The sequence below is a fragment of the Pelodiscus sinensis genome, chromosome 1 (genome assembly GCF_052426305.1).
Source record: "Pelodiscus sinensis isolate ZL-2025 chromosome 1, ASM5242630v1, whole genome shotgun sequence".
In the NCBI taxonomy this organism is placed as follows: Eukaryota; Metazoa; Chordata; order Testudines; family Trionychidae; genus Pelodiscus; species Pelodiscus sinensis.
The window spans coordinates 145794417-145815076 of NC_143052.1; the positions used below are offsets into that span (position 1 = coordinate 145794417).

The 20660-nt window shown below is 40.7% G+C and overlaps 1 protein-coding gene across 8 annotated transcripts in view; it reads left to right on the plus strand.

The window, feature by feature from the left end:
• Window positions 1–20660, plus strand: part of SPAG17 (sperm associated antigen 17) — a 214958-nt gene that overhangs the window by 62380 nt on the left and 131918 nt on the right. For all 8 annotated transcript variants that reach the window (XM_075904827.2, XM_075904833.2, XM_075904849.2 and 5 more), the window contains exons 7-9: window positions 5751–5932; window positions 12117–12251; window positions 15959–16040. In XM_075904827.2, the coding sequence (XP_075760942.2) occupies window positions 5751–5932; window positions 12117–12251; window positions 15959–16040 (399 nt within the window). The remainder of the gene's footprint in view (window positions 1–5750; window positions 5933–12116; window positions 12252–15958; window positions 16041–20660) is intronic.

Genomic DNA, 20660 nt, shown 5'->3' on the forward strand with positions numbered 1-20660 from the left:
TAGTTCTGTAATGTCAGGAATTAACAAAAAAAATGGACTAGAAGAAAAAAACCCTGCACCCCACCTCCCGGCCCACTGCAACCCTGCTGGAACCCCGTCTTCTCTTCTTCCCCTCTCCTCCACCTCCCTGCTGCCCTCCTGGATCCCCATCTCCTGTCTGGCTCTCTAATCAATCCTCCCTTCCCCTACTCTCGGGGCCCTGAACCCTCCCCCACATACATACACACACCTGCCCAGGAACCCAGCCCTCTTGTGCTGTGTCCTGAAAACCTCACCCCTGCCTGAGACCCAGGTGATTCTCCCTCCCCCTTTGGCTGAGGAAGGGGAACTCTGGTGTTCCCAGTGCCTGTGTCCCCAAGTCCCTTCCTGTTTGGGGCAGGAGAGCTTTATTAAAATTGGAATTGTGATCCCATTTTAATAGGCTTTGTTTTAAATAATATACCGTTAAAATTAAATTAAAAATTGTTATGGCCTAAATTTATCATAACCTATTTGAATAACTTATGAATTAAATTTAAAAATTAAATAGAACATGTGTCCGGTCAACTTTTAAAGAAATTCTACCAGTTCAGTGGTGTAAGTTGCTGTGTAAGAACCCAGAACCAGTGTTTACATCAGCAGTAGCTTCTTCTGCAGGTGAAGAGAGAATGTTTTTATCACTTTGGTTTATTCGGCTAGTTCAATTCAATGATTAGTTCATTCACCTTTGCAAAACTGAGAGTTGACGAAGCAGAAAAACTTGTTTTCCTCTTCTCTCAATAAAAAACTGGTTACGAGAGTGTTCTAACATCTTGAGGAACATGATGACTAGATTCGATCTGTTAAATTCACTAAGGATATTTCCTTTGTTTAATAAATGAATTTTAGATGCAAAATGTGTTTGGATACTTTATGTGTCCTTCACATTTAAGGTAATTTTATTTCATACAAAAATTAAATGCTGATTTTGTTTATTTTAAATTGAATTTCTGTCCAGAGAGAAGTAGATGCAAATTGTATGTTTTTTAAAAAGTAGCCACCACTTAGCAAATAATAAATGGGATAAAACCTGTCTCTTACGTGTTCCTATTATACACCATTTTGTAATAGAATAAAAATGTAAAAATTAAGAATCTAATTACATGTAAGTTACACAATTATTTGGGCATTTATTTAGTTGGTAGCTATGCTGAGTGTATTCTCCTGGTTAGTAAATAGAAGCACCAAATTTGGCATAAAGGTTATATTAGTTGTAAATCAACATATTTTAAAGGTTGCTAATCAATAAGATTCAACCATCTTTTAGGAAAATATTTTAAAAGTATAATTTAAATGATAAATTGCTCATTTAAACCAAGGTTTTCTGCTTGCCGGTTTAAATCATGATTAAAATTAGAGATTTAAATCAAAGCTATTTAAATCAATCCACCCTACTTCAGAAGCTGTTTCATCCATCCCTGAAAGAAAATGCACAGGGCTGCATTCATGGAATAGGTCCTAGGCTACTGGGGTTTTGTTGTCTGGTGTCTGTCTTGTTCTGGACAGTTGAGCTTGGGAGTTGAAACAAAAGTTCTCTTAATCCCTTTGAACTGTCTCATTGTATAGTGAGGCTGATTCTTGTCCATGGACACCAAGAGTTGGACAGCTTATGTGTTGGGGTTGGAGTCTGATTATAAGGTGCTTCTAATAATAAAATCCCTTTGCAGAATGAGGAGTGGGACGGGACTCCAGTACTAGGTGATGTGAACAGCTACATGCTTTGGAAGTCTTTAACTGACTTGCTGTGGATGAACCTGCCATCCCATTGTCCTCACGTGGGGAGTCTCTGATGCTCTCCTAGGAGATGAAAATGTCCTGGAGTGCGCCCCTACCCCTCAGGAAGCCGCACAAGCTGCATTTACACGGACACACTCACCAGACAAAAAAAGCGGGGGGGGGGAAAGGTGACACGGCCAAAACATTTTTTGCTTGGGGGTGGCAAAAAACCTAGAGCCGGCCCTGAAGATAAGTGTAGCAGTCGGTAGATTCCCAGTATAAAGTGGTGGAAATTTGTCCATCATTTAATTGTACTGTAGTGTCAAGGAAGTGGATTTCTCATGTGGACTGATCCAGGCTGAGGTTGATGGTGGAATGGAAGTTGTTGAAATCCCTGTGAAATTCTTCAAGGGTCTCTTGACTATGGTTCCATATGATGAAAATGTCATCAATGCAGCATAAGTAGAGTAAGGGTGTTAGGTGATGAGAGCTGAGGAAACGTTGTTCAGGGTCAGCCATAAAGACATTGACATATTGTGGGACCATGTGGGTGCCCATGGCTGTTCCATGGACCTGAAGATTCAAATTGTCTCTGAATCGGAAGTAGGTGTGGATGAGGACAAAGTTGCAGAGCTCTGTAACTAGGTGTGCAGTGCCCTCATCGGGGATGGTGTTCCTGATAGCCTGTAATCTGTCTTCATGTGGAATGTTGGTGTAAAGAGCTTCTACATCCATGGTGGCTAGGATGGTATTTTCCGGTAGATTACTGATATTTTATAGTTTCCTCAGGAAGTCGGTGGTATCGCGAAGGTAGCTAGGAGTGCTGGTAGCATAGGGTCTGAGAAGAGAGTCAATATAGCCAGATAATTCTGTTGTAAGTGGGCCAGTGCTTGAGATGATGGGTCATCTTGCATTTCCAGGTTTGCGTATCTTGGGTAGCAGATAGAAAACTCCTGATCGGGGAATGGTGTGGGGGGGTGTTAATGTAAATTTGGACCTGAGCAGCTTCAGGGAGTTTTATGAGCAGTTGTTTCAGGTTTTTTGGTATTCTTTAATGGGATCACAGGAGAGAGGCTTGTAGAATCTGGTGTTGGTGAGTTGTCTGGTCGCCTCCTATTCATAATCTGTTCTGTTCATAATGACTACAGTGCCCCCTTAGTCAGTGTCTTTGATTATGCTGTTAGAATTGTATTTGAGGCTGTGTATAGCATTGCATTCTACATGACTGAGGTTATATGTTGTTGTTTGCTAACCATGTTGGTTCGAGCACATTTGCAGAAGCAGTCAATGTAGAACTACAGGCAGTCCCCGGGTTACGTACAAGATAGGGACTTTAGGTTTGTTCTTAGGTTGAATTTGTATGCAAGTCGGAACTGATACATATTGTAGGAAAAACTCTAGCCAAACATTTCTCCAGAGCTCAGTTTTATTCTTCCACACTTCACTTCCGTCAGTCCTTTATTCTCAAGCTGAGGTGTCTGCTGAGAAGCCGCTCCGCGTCTCCCTGGTCTGCTGTGGGGGGCACTAGCTTCGCATCTCCCTGGTCTGCTGGGGGGAAGCAGCTAGTGCGGGGTTGCCTCACCCCGTTTGTAAGTAGGGATCTGATGTAAGTCGGATCCATGTAACCCGGGGACTGCCTGTACCATAGAATGTTTGGGAAGAGCATAAAAACCATAATAATCAGATATCTTTTGTTGATCAAAGACCTTAACCTTTGTAACAATAGGATGAGATTGTAAGAGAACAGAAAGTTTAAATGAGAAGAACTATTAATACTTAGGGGACAATATGCTTTGGAATCATAAAGACATGGAGGAATGAGGGCAAATACCAAAGGACAGAACTTCTGATCTGAACTATTGTCCCTCTACCTTAAACATAGGATGTATCTGACAAAGAAGTACCTAAGCTGTGGAATAGATTTTTTTATGCATCTCTATTTCCTAAACATATGGATCATAAATATGAAAATGTTGTGTTCACTGCTTCGAATTTATGTAAATAGTTGTTTTGCTATCGTGCCACTCAAGATTCAATTAGTAATACAAAGGGCCAAGAAGCAGAGCAAATTGCCCCATTTGTTTCACATGGTACAGAGAAACTTTCACATGTGTATTAGTGAGATATGTTCATTAGGGGGGTTGGAAAACATTCCCATGGATGAAATAAATTGTTGCCCTAAGTTTGTTTTCTCTAAGACTTGATATTAAACTGCCACATTGCTTAATCAGAAGCCTTCTCTGTGCCTAAGGCAAACATTTGAAAGGTCAGAAACTCAGTATTAAGAGGTGTCAAACAGCTCCAGGTGCAAGCCACGTACCCTCACTGCACTGTGTCATACTCAACATACAAATATATGTACCATATACTCAGACCTAATTTTTCAATTATTTCTTTGATAACAACCCTTGAGAAATTCCAGAAGATGGAAGTGCCTAAGGCCTTGTCTGTACTTACTGGAGGATTGACACTCTATCTTCCAGGGTTCAATTAAGCAAGTCTAGTTGTCGTGAGGCGTAAGGAAAGTTGATGGGAGAGTTTCTCCAGTTGACCTCCCACTGTGGGGCTGCCACAGAAAATCGATGTGAAGTACGTTGACTCCAGTGACACAATTCACATCGCTGGAGTTGTATATTTTGAATCAATTTTTTTCTACCAGTGTAGTCCTGGCCTTAGTTGAGGAAAGATAGTTGTGGGTTCTCCTCATCACTGCCACAGAATCCCTGCATGGCCTTGGGAAAGTTTTAGAACAATTCCATTGCCATATTTTTGGGATCATCAACTTCAGGTACTTCTGGGTCACTGAAGTTATAACAGGAATAAATGTAGCACGAGGCCTGATTTGCAGAGGTGCTGAATATCTAGAACTCCAAATGAAATCAAGACATTTGCAGCTGCAGATTCTCAGCAACTCCAACAATCAGGCCATGAACCCTGAGTGAGGTTGCAGAGATGGCGTTTAAAAAACAAACATTTTTTTTCTCATCATCTGGATATATTTGAAATTTGATCATTACCATACAATAAACATGGAAACCTACACTGCCATTTCTACAATCACATTTCACTGATGAAATGCACTTTAATCTCTCTTTGTCGTAGTTTCAACATCTATTAAATGGGGATAACAACAGTTATCTATCTCGCATTGGAAGAACGGTTACTAGTTTAGGCTCAAAGTATTTTGATAAATATAACCTTATAATGTTGTAAATACCCAAAAAAATTTAAGGAGGGAAAAAACTTCATAGGATATGGTACTTGAAGAAAAAACAAATAAATGCCTGAAACCCAAAATCTAAAGGTATGTCTGCACTACATGGCTCCGTCGACAGAGCCATGTAGATGAGCTTTGTAGACATAGCAAAATAAAGTGGCGATTTAAATAATCACCGCTTCATTTAAATCAAAATGGCTGCCGCGCTGTGCCGATCAGCTGTTTGTCGACATCAACAGCCTTTGTTGACCGCCCCGATAAACCTCATCCCACGAGGCATGACAGGGCAGTTGACAAAGGCTTTTGATGTCGACCGCCAAGCATCCAGACTACCACGCTGAGCCAACAAACAGCTGATCGGCACAGCGCGGCAGCCATTTTGATGTAAATGAAGCAGCAATTATTTAAATCGCTGCTTCATTTTGCTATGTCTACAAAGCTCATCAGCATGTCTCCATCGACGGAGCCACGTAGTGCAGACATACCTTTAGATTTTGGGTTTCAGGCATTTATTTGTTTTTTCTTCAAGTACCATATCCTATGAAGTTTTTTCCCTCCTTAAATTTTTTTGGGTATTTACAACATTATGTTGGGCTGGACCTCACATATTTTTCTAGGAATTTGTTTAAGAATGGTCATTTTTTTAAAAAACAACACTTAGAAGAAAACAGACCAACCTGCAATTCATTTTTCCTTCTCAATATTCAAGACATAGGTCTCAGACTCACTATTCCTATGTGAGAGAAAGATATTTGGATACAACTATGCTATAATCTGTCTAATAACTATGCATTTGTAGTTGTAGAAGCTGAAAAAAAGAAGAAAGCTAAAGCTATCAAGGACCTGGAAACATTCTGGAAATACTTGGAGCCAGTTCTGAACAGTGGGAAACACGGATCAACTCTCTTTGATGTTGCCAGACTTCATCACGTGGTAAAGGAAAATACCTTTCCTCCAGACTGGACTAACAGTGAAATGATGGTTAGTAGTTTCCTCTTTCACAATAAGTTGCACATTCAGTTTTTATAGCATTTAACACCAATTTAAGTACAGTGGAGATCTGAGTTGTGTGTGTCTGTAAAACCCTGAACCCCAGACTAAAGGGTTTACAGAACATACAAACTATACCTACAGAGATTGTAATTTCCTTGAATGAAAGCCATTTATTTTCTATGCCTTAAAAACTTGCTGGGTGTATAGAGTTTCTGTGTTTTTTGAACCAATGCGTCAGTGAGTTTCTAAATTGGGCCATGGCTACAGAGTTTGTAATCTCCTTGCAATATAATACTAAACTAATGCATTGTGTGTGTGGAAGCACTTCATTAGAGGTTCAAACACTGGTAGTGAACAATTCCAAAATTACAGTGCCAGCCCTTTCACAATAGATCTGGGTCCTAACTGTCATTGACAGCAAATGAAAATGAGGGAAATATTTTTTTAAATGGAATGTCTGTGCAAGCGGCTGTTGAGATATGATGTTTTAATGCAGTGTTTCTCAACCTTTTTTTTAATAAGGTACCCCTTTTTCAAATAAAAAAATTGTAAGTACCCCCAGTACCTACAGTTTTCAGACACACGTATATTTTTCTACTATGGCAACACATTTGTTTAAACAACTTAATTGTAGCCGGGTGGTTGATGAAATTTTTGCGTGTAAAAAGTAAAAAATAATAAAGCACTGTAAAACTGAAAACAAAAATTCGGTTTTCTCCAAGTTTCAGTTGTGTTGATGTACCCCCCCAAGACTTCTCTCAAGTACTTCCAAAGGGTACTTGTACTGCTGGTTGAGAAACACTGTTCTAATGCACATTCCACTTTGTCTCTAGTGGGTTTTTTCCAAATCATGCTTCAAGTGCATACACAATTAATTATGACCACTGATCCTCCTTCTTAAGGACTAATCACTGACTAGGATCCCACCAGCACTTCTTTCATCTGCAGCTCAGAACTCTTTTCCCAAGTTTCTTGTCTTATTCTTGTGCAGATTGAATTTTCTTTTTCTGTTCTTCATTTCTAGGATTTCCTTTCTGCCTGTATCCTCAGCTCCTCCTCCCCACTCAATCTTTTTTCCTTCTCTTCCATTTCCTTTCAGAGCAACATTGACTCTGTTCAACAAGGTCACTTAATCCTGTACCACATGGAGGATCTCCCTCCCCACGGTACCACTTCAAATACAGCAGAACTCAGCATGGCTGCAGTATAAACAAGGAAGTACCCTTTGCTAAAAAGTAATTTTATACCCTACTCTATTTTGGCAAGGAACAGTGAGAAATAATAGAGAAAGCCCAGGCAGAGGCAAGGTGTTCCTACTCGGGATCTTTACCATGTCTAGGGATTCACTGTCTCCCTGTTCATATTAGATGAGGGGGAAAAAATCCTAAACTACCAGAATACAGTCCATAATTTCTCCCAGTTTATTTGTGGTTTATAATAATAGGGTTAGAGGACAGACTATTTCCTCCCAACGCTTATATTAAGTGATTAAATCCTGCAAATAAACCATCAGTGACCTAGTAGGTATCCCCAAACCTGAAGGGGTCAATTCTACAGTGGCTTCTAAGGGTGCATGTACACTGCACCATTATTTCGAGATAACTAGCATTATTTTGAAGTAACAGTGCGAGCATCTACACAGCCATTCCATTATTTCAAAATAAATTCAAAATAACGGACAGCATATTCCAAAATCTGTAAACCTCATTCTACGAGGAATAGCGTCTATTCCAAAATAGCTATTTCACTCCACTGCTGCTATTTCAAAATAGCCCCTCACCAGGGCCGTTCTAAGTTATTCCTCCCCAGTGCCTCCTGGGGCCTTTAAATCGAGATAGCACGTCTACATTAAGGAAGCCTGCCTCGGACTAATTTTGAGGCTTCCCTGCAGTGTAGATATGCTATTTTGGAATAACTATTCTGGAATAGCTTATTCCGAAATAGCTGTGCAGTGTAGACATATCCTAAGACATGCCTTAGAAATGTCTCATTGTGGAAACCTGTGGAACTGCTATTTGAAGTTCAGCCCACATGGCATTATTTTCTTCACATGACTTTGAGATTCGATGTCCATTCTGGGAGAACAGTTCTTCAGTCATTCAGTTAAAATCCTCTCCTTTTCATCTTTTTTATGGATCTGTTGTTTCTTATAATTAGGGTATTCAAAAGCATATTTGCTGTCAGTGCTGCCACAAAAGGAGAGAAAAAATACCTGTACTGGAGTTCTCTGAGTAGATTGAAACTATCAATTTATGTTCCTCAATTTCTTAGAGACCAAGAGACCAATCAATATAAGCTCTAAAGAACTGGGGAGTGTTTGTAGAGCTTTAAAGAAATTCATAGAAAGGACACTGAAGCACTTAGGACCATATCATACATCAGATATAATATCCAACTACAGTGTATTTTGTGCCCATGTGACTCTGGACAGCCCTTCATCCCTTTAATGTTCCTAACTTCCTCTGCGAAGTCTTCACTGAGGTTACTACAGCTCTGAACTGTATGTGTGGGGAGGACTCAAATGAAGGACTGTCAGGCATGCTATTTTGAAGAACAGAGATTGGTGTATAAAAAGAATAAATGACCTTTATTCAGGTTTACCTATTTTGAAAATGTGTCTTGTTACAAATATAAAACTTTCCCAAAACACCCTTCTGTGCCCCAAAAGTCCAAGTGGCAAGTTTTAGGCAGGTTTTTTATCTTTTACAAAGTGTGTATGTGTTGGGTGAACGGATGGCATGGATTTGATCTTAGAAACTCTCGTCTTATCCTTATCCTATTTTTCTTCTTAAACTCTGGCACTTCATGTTGCTTCTTAAGTCTGTAGAATCTCATTTTATTTATAATAATTGCAAGTTCAAAACATTCCAACAAACTTTAATTAAGATGTAACAATGTCCTAGTAACCATTGATGAATAATACAAACAAATATGAGGAGGTTTCTAAATCAACCATTATTGATAGATGCTTTGGATTGGAGAAAAGAGAAGAAACGGTATTAGTATTAGTGTAGTAGTAGAAGAAGAAGATTCTTTTTTAAAAATAACTCCCCCTGAACTTTCCAACATCCTGTTGTTCAAAAATAATTTGCCTTATTAATCTTGAATTCTCCTGTCATAAAGACAAAGAATTTCAAAAGTGATGAGTGATTTTGCATGTCTAACTTGAGACACTTAAAAAGCCTGAGTTTCAGAAAGTGTGTGCTTAGCATTTATGTAAAATCAGGTACCTGCAAGATGTCTCAAGTTTGAGAACCTAAAGCTGGCATCTAAATCACTATATTTTATTTTATTTTATTTTTTGACCCAAGTGGATGGGTAAATTGACATACAAAATGGGTGCTCCAAACAGGTCAGAGCTAAGAAAACTGAATGCATTCATTCTTCCCGGTATAGGGAAAAGAACCAAAAGCAACAACACACACCATAGGTTACCATAAATAACTTTAGAAGGCTGTCAGCCAAATATAATATTAGATTCACTTGCCAGATCTGAGCCAGAGCTTCTCTGACTAACCCCCTTTCTCTTCAAGTTTCATTTTTCTTATTCTGTCTCCTGTGGTTCTGATTCGTATTTACTAACCTGTTGCACCCATGACTGTAGCAGGAGTTAGCTGATCTAACTGTTCCATTCATTAGCAGCCCAGCAGTGATTCAGATTAGCTTTTTGCATACACCCTGTATGTGCATTGGTCTATTTGTCCTAATCCTAATTTTCTGGAAGGAAAGAAAAAAAATTACCTTTCACACTGTATTCATATAGCATATACTTCTACCATTCAGAACATGGAAGCCTAGTACAGGAAAGAGATAATCTCAAAAGGTTAAAGTCTCTTGATTTTACACACAGTCTTAATAGTGTTGTCTGTCAAAAAATGTCATAAAAAGACTCTTTTGTTTTGCCTCAGAAAAAGTTAAATTGAGTCAATTCTAAAAATCTATAATATCATTTCTGTGATGCCTTACACACACAGAGAAAAATATGACCAACCCAGCTAATATCAAGTGAAGCTTGAGATAGCCTCAGGTTGGAATTAGATATCTGGCCTCAGGTGAAGCCAGTTTCATGGTGATGGCAAATCCTGTGTGATAGTGTTTTTTTTTAACTCTTTCCACTACATTATTCAGTGTTTAGTAAAATCCACAGTAAAAACACATCAGAAGCTTTTCCCCTCCAACTTGCAGCTTCATTCAAATACACTTTTGGCCTTTATGTGGTGGTCATCTTGCTTATCCACCTGTAGAATCAAAATTTAGATCTTGAGCTTTCCCCCACTTCCCCACCCCAAGGACAGTAAAGAGTAGAGCTACGTCTACACTGTCCAGTCTTGCGCAAGAACATATGCAAATGAGGCACAGCGATGAATATCACCGCGCCTCATTTGCATACTTGAGCCGCCATTTTCCACAAAGGGCTTTTGCACGAGAAGGAGCAGTCTAAACTGCTCCTTGCACAAAACCCCCCTCTTGCACAAGAGCTGTTTTGCCTGAAAATAAGCGGTAGAACACCTCTTGCACAAGGGGTTTTTTTTGCGCGAGAAGGAGCAGTCTACACTGCTCCTTGCGCAAAACCCCCCTCTTGCACAAGAGCCATTTTGCCTGAAAATAAGCGGTAGAATGGCTCTTGCACAAGGGGGTTTTTTTGCACAAGAAGAAGCAGTGTACACTGCTCCTTCTTGCGCAAAAGCCCCTTGTGCAAAAATGACGGCTCTAAGTATGCAAATCAGCCGCGGCAGTATTCAACTCTGCGCCTCATTTACATATGTTCTTGTGCAAGACTGGCCAGTGTAGACGTAGCCTAGGAGTATTGTGGAATGATGTTGAGTTCTGTAAAGAGGCTTGTCCTAACTTTCTTTGAGCCAGTGTGATCGCTTGTACTATATCTACAGCTGCAATGCAACGGGTCACCAGTTAAAACCTACACTTTTGATATGAGGGAGAGAATGCAGTACCTTCTCTTCCAAAAAAAGAATGTGGGTATACATCTTAAAAAAAAGGTACTTAGATTCCTAACTTCTTCCTTAAGTGTCTTGATTCTCCCTTAGGGGACTTTGGCAGGAAGCCTAAGGGACTAAATTTCCACCAGTAGGCATGCATAAAACCATCAAAGTTCTGGCACTTCACCACTGATACCAAGCTTCTCAGAGCCCTGAAGTGGATTGTCAAAATAAGTGTTCCCATTATCTATCACACCTGGGGTACAATCCTATTGACATTCTCAGAGCACACGTACAGGATGGGGCATGGCACACAGAGGGTATGTGTGTGAACATGCATCCAGAATACCCCATTGTCTAGCAGTTAGGGATCTCACCTCGGATATGGGCAACTAGTTTCAAATGCTTGCTCTCGTGAATTTTTACGATTTGTAATACTGCAGTGCCTAGAATATCTAATGCTAACCACTGTACAAACACAGAACAAAAATAGAACAGTGCAGACAGGAAAAAGACCATGAGAGGGACCTACCCCAGACTAGTCGATAGCCAGTGGTGAGTGTCCTCACGTGGCATGTGGGAGACCTGTTGGAGCTGTTCAGGTCCTTGTTCCAAAAAGAAGCAGAGGAGAGATTTGAATCCAGGTGTTTCACATCTGAGGCGAGTACTCTGGCTACTGGGAGGAGTCTTCTGGTTTTACATCTGGTGGGGCATGGGCTGTTGAAGTGGCTGAGCTGGCTTAGGCAACTAATTCCAGGAAATGATTCACAACTGAGACTACTGAACATAGACAGGCATCTCATTTCACTCCTGACAGTCTGGTGTCTAGAGGCCTTCATATTTTTGTGCTTTTAGCACATAGACAAATGCCATATGTGCAAAGGAAGAATTGGCTTTAATGACATTAATGGTATCACTTTAATCTTCTGTAGAACTCCAGCCACTATAAGCAGTGTTACACATACACCATTCAAAGTATTACAGACTGTGATGTGGTAGTTGGGAGGCAAAAAGAAAATATGAGGGAAATCTTGAAAAAAAAAATCTCTACTGTCATCACCTCGAAAAGGAAGACCAGTTTTCATATACTGACATTACAGATGAGCATTTTGAATTAATAAATGGAAACATTTAAAAAGAATTGTAGTTTTGTTGCTTAGAGAGTTGCTAGCTAAGATCCACTGTGCTTTTGTGTATGAGCTTGATGCTTCATATCTGTTTCTTTTTTCACATAGCTTGCATTTGGAACTGTGCTTTTTGAAAGCATTGCTTGCTTGATGTATGACTGCCTGGACTGGAAAAGACAACATCAGCACTACTTGGAAAGCACCAAGTTTATTAATGTCCCTGTAATAACGAAGACCAAACAGGTACAACCTTCTGCAGTTTATGAAGGGATGCTTTGCTATAGGCCATGATGCTGAAGAGTAATTAGATACTATTTAAGTGAACCTGCATATTTTAACTTGCAAAAAAATCTAACCCAGGCCATTTAATACTTATATGACCTTGTGTAAGTGAGAATCAGTCCCTTTGTCTTAACTGTTAGTCTCAAAATTGAAAACAAACTACAAAACCGCCACCAGCTTGAGAATCAGAAAAAGAAAACTTTTTTTTAAAATGCAAAGATAGTCTAATATAGCAATAAACAGTTGATACTGAAATTCAGATTCTATCTGTCTTGTGCCAAGGCAGGCTACTGTGCCCACACAAAACTTGGGTCTCACTACTTGCAGCAGTATACCTACACACGAGAAGATTAAGTATCAAGGCCTTGGTTCTAATCATCTACCTCTGAAATCTAATAGGGAATGTGTTAGGTGAACACTAGAACTGAATTATCTTCTCTGCTTTTTATTTGAGACATCAAGAAAGCCGCCTTGCCACCAGACTCTCAAAAGAATATTGTTCATGATATTTCATGTACGTTTGGAAGGAAAAGGTCAGAGGTGGAAAAAGACTTGCAGCAAATCCTGTCTTGAGTAAAATACACTTTTTGTGTTTAATATATAGCATATGGCATTTTAAATTAATTCTAAAATATAAATGTTTTTAAAAATATTTTCCAAACACACACTCAGTCATGAGTAAATGCTATAATTACCATTCCAGCAGAAAAGCCAGATTTAGGCCTCTATCCTGAAAGTACTGTATCTGAGCCTTGCTCTGCACTTATACACATCTCCATTGTCATGTGATTGTCACAGAGTGGAGGTATCCTGTCCAGTGCAGGGTGAGTGCACCCCATGAATAAGTACCGGCCTTCCCTTGGCCTCAGGACAGTCAGGCCAACCAACTGAAGCCAATAGAAATGTTCTGTCTCTCAGGCCTAGTGACCAGAGTCAATAGGGATGCCCTGACTCTGAAACATACCAGACATTCAAGGAATGGGGACCCAGGGCCACCCTTCTCTACCAAATCCTGGCACAGTTTTAGTTTAATTCTTCAGTTCAGAAACATCCAGTATTTTGATTTGATATTTTACATCTGCTTCAATACTTTCATATATATGCATGCATAGAAACATCATTGAGATAAAAGGAGTTGCGTTTTTTCAATGGACAGATATGATATCCAACTACAGTGTATTTTGTCCCTATGTGTCTCTGGACATCCCTTTGATGTGCCTAACTCCCTCAGTTAGACAGGAAAAGGGAACCTAATTTAAATAATTTGTAAGTTGTTTATTTTTCAACTAATTTTTTTCAAACACTGGAAAACCTGATGAGGTACCAAAATTGATATTTTAAAATTGTCATTTTCCATTGTATGGGAAATTTGATAAAAATGAAACTGTCTTATCTCCATTCCCACTCCTCTCTTTCCCCAGCTTGGAGAAGTCCAAATGGCAACATATCTTCATTCATAAAGAAAAATAATTCACCTCTGAGCTATTCCTTAGTCATGTTTCTAAAAGTGGTGCTCTGGTTTCTTCAAACTCATGTAGTTGATTCCTGCAGCAGAAGGTGACTACTTCTTTGGCTGTTAAGTCAGAGATGTCAGAAGAGCAGGGCCATCATTACCCATACACAAAATATGCAACTGCATGGGGCATCTGAAAATTTGGGATACACCTGAGTCTTAATGTCCACCCCCCTGCCTCTTCCTGTCCCTGATCTGGGGCTCTTCTCTTCCTCCAGAGAGGATCTAGTTAACTTAAAAGTGAAAAATTCTTCCAGACCTGTTATCAGAAAAGAGTAATTCAATCGGTAATGACGCCATTTCACAGGCATTTGCCAATCCTAGGTATATACTGTCAGTTTCTGAATTTACTGTGTTGGTCTATGGAACCTTAGTTTAAAATTTGCTTTAAAAATAATTCATTAGTGCACTGCTGAAGATTATAAAATCATATCTCTAAAAAATCACCTCCCACACAAGGTTGCCATCAGACATAGGAGCACCTGTTTAATAGTACTGAGGAGAGTCCCATAAAATCCTAAGGATGACCCTGCAGAAGTATATTGTTCTATTCTATGCCTTGAGTTTTGCCCGTGTTGCAATTTTTATTTAATTACAATCATTTTGTTGGGAAGTTAAACCCTTCATGGTTTGGAAAGGGACTTGTAATTGGTTAGGTGATATGCTAGTGTCATGGATGTGCTTTTTGCCATCCTTGTGAAAATTAGCTCACATTTGGCCAATTTATGACCTTCTGTAGATTGCAGTTTGTACATAGGCAACTAATTCTCCTGGGATTATATCTACACTGTGCACACTTCAGCCTGGAATTGCTCCTTCTGTAGTATTAGGTCCAGAAACTGAAGCTGGAGAGAGTGTTTCTCCAGTGCTTCCTTCTGGTGCCCAGAACACAGAGCAGAAGAAATGAGCTGACTAGAATGTAGGAGAGTGCTGAACTTTGCGGATAAGGTGGGGGGGTGATGTTAGGGCAGGGACAATGAGGCCTAGGGACCTGTGGGAAACTGGATGTGGAGCCCAAGGGTTAGGAGTGGAGAACTGGCCATGAAAATGGTGGATAGGGAACTGGGGCTGTGACATGGAGCAGAGAGAGGAGTGAAGTGAGTAAATATGGTGGAGGGACTTGGACTTGGACTAGGACAAGAACCTATGGAGTGCCAAAGGCAGAAGGATTCAGGCAAGGGGGATATTTGTAGTAGGATCAATCAGCCTGCAAACTAGTTCTGTCCAGAAGGGTGCCAAAGCCCAGGAACACAAACCATACATTCTGGCAGTTTAAAAATGGTCTTTCACTCATGAGAGGGAACTATTGTTTAGAGCAACCAGCTACCTACTGGAATGTTTGAAGAAGTTAGGCATGCCTGGTTATCATAAAAGGATAGTAAGCATTGAAGATAGAGGTACATCTAGACTGGTTGTTGTTTTAAAATCCTTTGACAATATTTTGGTTTTTTAAAAACCAAAGTATTAGTTATGTTTCTGTTTTGATAGTGTGTTCACCACTGATCACAACTCCCAAAGAGAAGAACTGCAGGTGTCCAAACTCAGACTTCCTGTGTAAGAACTGTTAAGATAGGGGATATGTAGCCCAGAGTCTGAGTGGGAGAATTGAGGAATTCTATCCCAGGAGAAGAAAACGTTTCAGGTGGATTTGTGGAGGTGGTTCCTTCAATCATTCCTCTTGAAATTGTTCCACTTTGGGTAAATGTTTTAAAAGTAATTGGAGCAAGGGTACTGGATGCTGGGTCTACCATTTCTCAGATGACTGCCCTAACCACTAGGCCATAGAATCCTTCTTGCTTACCCTTCTGGCCTGGATTTAATCACCTAGCTTCATGAGAGGGGCAGGATTTAGGATACCCTGTGTCACCATCATCTCTCATTTGCTATCATAGGCAACTTCCTGTCTAGCATGCTGGCTTTTATTAATCTCATTTAAGGTGCTCTCCCAATTCATTGTATAAGAAAGCTAGGCAACTGATTTAGCTTTTATGGATCCTAATGTTCTTCCAGTGATTCTTTAAGTGCCTAAAATTACAAATTGCAACTCTCTGATTACTAATCCCCTTATAGATCTAGGCCTCAGTGTTCACAAGTAGCAAACCTAACCAAGCTACTTTTTTCTGTGTGTGTTTGAGCAGTATTTTTTTTCCTTTAGGCACAAAAAGTTCCTTCAACTATCCCTTCAAAGAAGAAAGTACAAACAGAAGAAATTCTAGTACCAGCAATTCTATCACAGGGTATGTGTGAAGGATTAACACACTGTAATGAATATCTAATTCCTTGAGCAATTTTCTATCTTCTCATCAATCATCATGTTTACACTGTTTTTTGAAGTTAATTGTGGAATAGTATAAAAGATTGAATGGATGTTGTTTAAGTTTTGCTTGGGGCAAATAAATTATCTAAGTTGCAATGCATTGCAATTGCAATGGTAGCGACTGAATTTTTCGGAGAATGGCTTTGCTGGTTTGAATATTTCTGCCATGCTAGATAGCAAGCACACTAGGCACTGGGGGATATAAGCGCAGAACTAATCATTTTTTTTGAAGCCACGACAACCTTCAAAGCATGGATGGACATTGAGGGGGGGGGGGGAAGGGACCAGCAGCAGCTCCTCTCTGCAGCACCCAGATGTTGCTCCTAAACAGCTGTTCCCCGAAGCAGCAAGATGTGCTGTGTTTGTGTTTGCACTGGAACTGTCAGTAGGGATTGGCTCCTGGCACCATGAGGCCTCCTCAGGGGCCCAGGCAGCACCTTTGGAGATAGGAGGTACTGATGTGCATGATGTCACAGGCAGCTCTTGTCAGTGTAGGTGGCTGCAATGTTCAGTTGCTCAAAGCTCCCCTGGGCAGCTGCCCTATTCATGCCCATCAAGGCACAGGGAGCCTGGGACTCTGCAAGCAGACCATGAGTTCCTGATCCACCTTCCCTGAAATGGCCTCTCTCTAGAGGGCCAAAGGAGGCAAGGAAATAGATTAGTTTGTCAGAGACTGGTTTGTTGGTGGCTGCACCAAAAATGTGTTTTGACAACCCCAAGTTGTAGTAAATTATTGCAGTGGACACAAACCCTAAGTCTCCATCTTCGGTGAGCATGCGGTAGCCTATGGTCCTTCAACTCAACTTTCCCTGCAGTTACAGCTCCTAGTGAAAAAATAGTATGTGATCATAGTAAGGTGGTATTATAGTGCATATGCACAAGAAGGCTCAATTTCCTATTTTCAAGTGATTGGTTTTGCAAACTGTCTGTTCTTTCAACATACCTTTTGTGTGTAATTATTTATTGACTTAGATTTCTTGTTTATGGGTAACAACTATGACCACGGGGAATAAATTTATACAGCTAGGCTACGTCTAGACTGGCATGATTTTCCGGAAATGCTTTTAACGGAAAAGTTTTCCGTTAAAAGCATTTTCGGAAAAGAGCGTCTGGATTGGCACGGATGCTTTTTCTCAAAAGCACTTTTTGCGGAAAAGCATCCGTGGCCAATCTAGACACGCTTTTCCGCAAAAAAGCCCCGATCGCCATTTTCGTGATCGGGGCTTTTTTGCAGAAAACAAATCTCAGCTGTCTACACTGGCACTTCTGCGCAAAAGTTTTGCGCAACAGGGACTTTTGCCTGAACGGAAGCAGCATAGTATTTCCGCAAAAAGCACTGATTTCAGTAGGAAGTCAGTGCTTTTGCAGAAATTCAAGCGGCCAGTGTAGACAGCTGGCAAGTTTTTCCGGAAAAGCAGCTGATTTTCCGGAAAAACTGGCCAGTCTAGACACAGCCCTAGTGTATTGCCTGGCTACAAAGTGGTATACTTGGTTGGTTGGTTGGTTGGTTTGTTGAGTTATGTTGTCTAATTATATTTAAAACATTAAAAAGAACAACCATTCTCAACAATCTGCATAAATTACACTGTTGACACAGTCCTTACACTGTGACAATTAGTCTCTCAGCTGATGTAAACTAATTTAGCTACTGTGACAGTGGGACTTATCACTGTGCCACCTCCTGCTGGCTGTCCTGGGGATTAGCTCTGTATGTCAGTGCACCCTCTTCTGGTGATGTCTTGCCACCATCACTTCTGCTCCAAAGAGCCACACCACTCCCAGGACTGTGGCAACCTATTTATGACACAACCCTCTGGGCATGTCACATGCCATGTTTCCTCCTTCCAGCGGACTGTATTGCAGTTACTCTTTCCAGACACTTTCTTGGTGGTGAGTAGAGGTGGGAAAACCCAGACCTGCCCACTATTCTGGATCCCGGCCCAGGGCCATTTGCTGTGCCTGTCCAACTCCTTTGTAGATCTCCTTAGGTCATTTCCTCACAGCCTCAGCATCCTCTTTGGTCCTGCCTCGGGGCCTGATTTTGCAGATCCCTGCAGCCTGCCAGGAGATGCCTTTAGCTCTCTGGATGTCTGCCTGCAGCACTGCTATGTCCACTGCAAGGCAGCCAGTCTTCCTCCCTTCTCAAGTTCCAAGGAGTGACTTGAGCTGCTCTGTACTGCAGCTTTTCTTATATGTGCTTGCTCGGCCCTAAATGGATGCTTGTATATGTCCTTTTGTGACGTATAACTGCTTCCTGAGCAAGGAGGGGCAAGAAGGGGTACAGAACTGAGGAAATAGGGAGGGAGGTTTGGCGGGTTTCAGTGAGGAGAGAAGTAAAAATGGAGATAGATGGTAGGGGAGGGGAGAGGGATAGAGAGTGAAGGTGAGGGAAGTATGGCTCCCCCAGCCCTGCCACTGCATTTCAACTCCCATACGTTCCAGTTTGGCTATCACACCCCAACTTTCCTGCACTCAACCATTCTGCATCCCCAGCTCTTCCAGTGCATCTCAATCACCCTGCACCCTATCATGGCCTGAGACAGAATGTGTTCCTACATCTATCATTCAAGTTTAGCTTCTACCATTAAATTTAGTTATTTACATCTTTCTTTTAAATGTTTTATTTTCTGAGATTGGTTTGTTTTGTACTTCTTTCCCCTTTAGAGTGGTCCATTTTCAAGCTCTCCCTCATCTCTGGTGTATGCAAGGATCTGCAAGAATCAAGCATTGCCTCAACCACTTCTATCTGCTTGGTGGCATGCATTCCTTGTTTCTTGGTATAACCACTGTTTGGTGGATATGAATATCCCTAAAAAGTGTACATCTGTTCAGCTTTTAAAAGCAGATCTAGGAAGAACTGGGAGAGGAATTAAGCTCCTGATGATAGAGCATTCCCTCTAGCTGGCCTCAGATCCAGGCCAGGAGAACCTCCTCCCCATATATCAGACTCTATGTGAGCACCGCATCAACATCTGCATCGTGTAGAAGACCTTTAGGGGACAGATCATCAGAGTATGTAGGGAGGATTCATAAGAGAAGTAATTCTCACAAGGAGCCTATTTCAAAAAAACCTCAGTCTTCTCAAGATAAGATGGTATTGGGGAGCTCAGGTATTGCTGAGGCTCCAGGTCTTGTTGATACCAGTTCTGCATCTAGGGCCCTGAGCCTTAAGAATCATGGTACATATATGTTGCAGTACTGAAAACATCCTTGGTACTGTACAAGTATGATCATGCTGTGAAAAAGTCTAAATGCTATACATCTAAGGTAGTACCTACAGTCCCTTAATCATATCTGGTACATAAATGAGTGACTCAATTTCTTTTCGCATGGCAAGAACATAGCACCTCAGTGCCCCCTATGCAACCTTTTTCTTTGGTACTAGTGACTTGCACCAGACAGGACCCACCTAAAAAGACTCTGCCCTCAGTACTAACCTTGCTCTGTGTCAGCTCAAATCTATCTGGTACCACAAGAATTTAGAAATCAAGAAACTAATTTGTCTCAGACAAATTAGAGTCTTCTCTTTTAGTGGAGCTTCTGTAATTATGGAGATTGGCATAGTGATTGAGATTAGACCTTAATGCAGCATCATTTGATTCTCCAACAGCTTTTAAGTTTGGCATTTATGTGGAGTTCTCTTTGGATTCCCAAATCTCAGTGCAGGGGTCCCCTGCTTACCAACAGGGGAACACCCTTGTTTGCATCTTTTTGGAAAGAGCGGAGCTGCAAGTGAGGCAATCTTGTATCTCTTCTCATTGATTCAAGCCACATTGGACGTCACTTCCTATGACCTATAGCAGTGTTTCCCAAATGGTGTTCTGTGGAACCTAGGGGTTCCTCGATGTGAACATAAGGGTTCAGTGAGAAAATTCCATTACAATAACATTTTATGATTTAAAAAATAATATTTTTGTACACATTAAATGTGATGTTTTTAATTATGTGAAATTAAACTAATTGTAGATCTCACGACCTTGTTTAGCATTATTCAGTTTATTATCCTTACTTATTTAAGGTCTACTTTTTCAGCTCCATATCTAAGACTGTTATTAGGGGTTCCGCAAAATTATTTTGAGTTTAAAAGGGTTCCATTGCCAAATGAAACTGGGAAACACTGACCTATAGGCTTCCTTAGTGTCCAAATTGGGATCTCTGGGCTGCCTACTAAAAGCAATTTTCATAAGCCCGTAGTCTTTCTTGGGGGACCACTAAGGGAGACAGTCTCCTACTCCATCTGTTCATCCTCTAACCTCCCAATCACAGGAATCTTTTGAGGAACAAGAGACCAGAACAGACACGGAAGTTACTCCATAAACTAATATCTCCTCATCTTGTCCAGTTGAGGAGGTTATGCCTCCTCTGTCTTCTCTAGCAGATTGTTTAAAATGATGTCAATAACTAATTAAATATATACGAGATTTCTTACAGATTCCCTTAAAGGAAATCCAAGAGTAACAACACAGTCTTCTAGATATCTTGCAAGGGATACCATCTCCTCAAGTGGATTTACTAATAAAAGAGGCCCCCTCAGATTCTG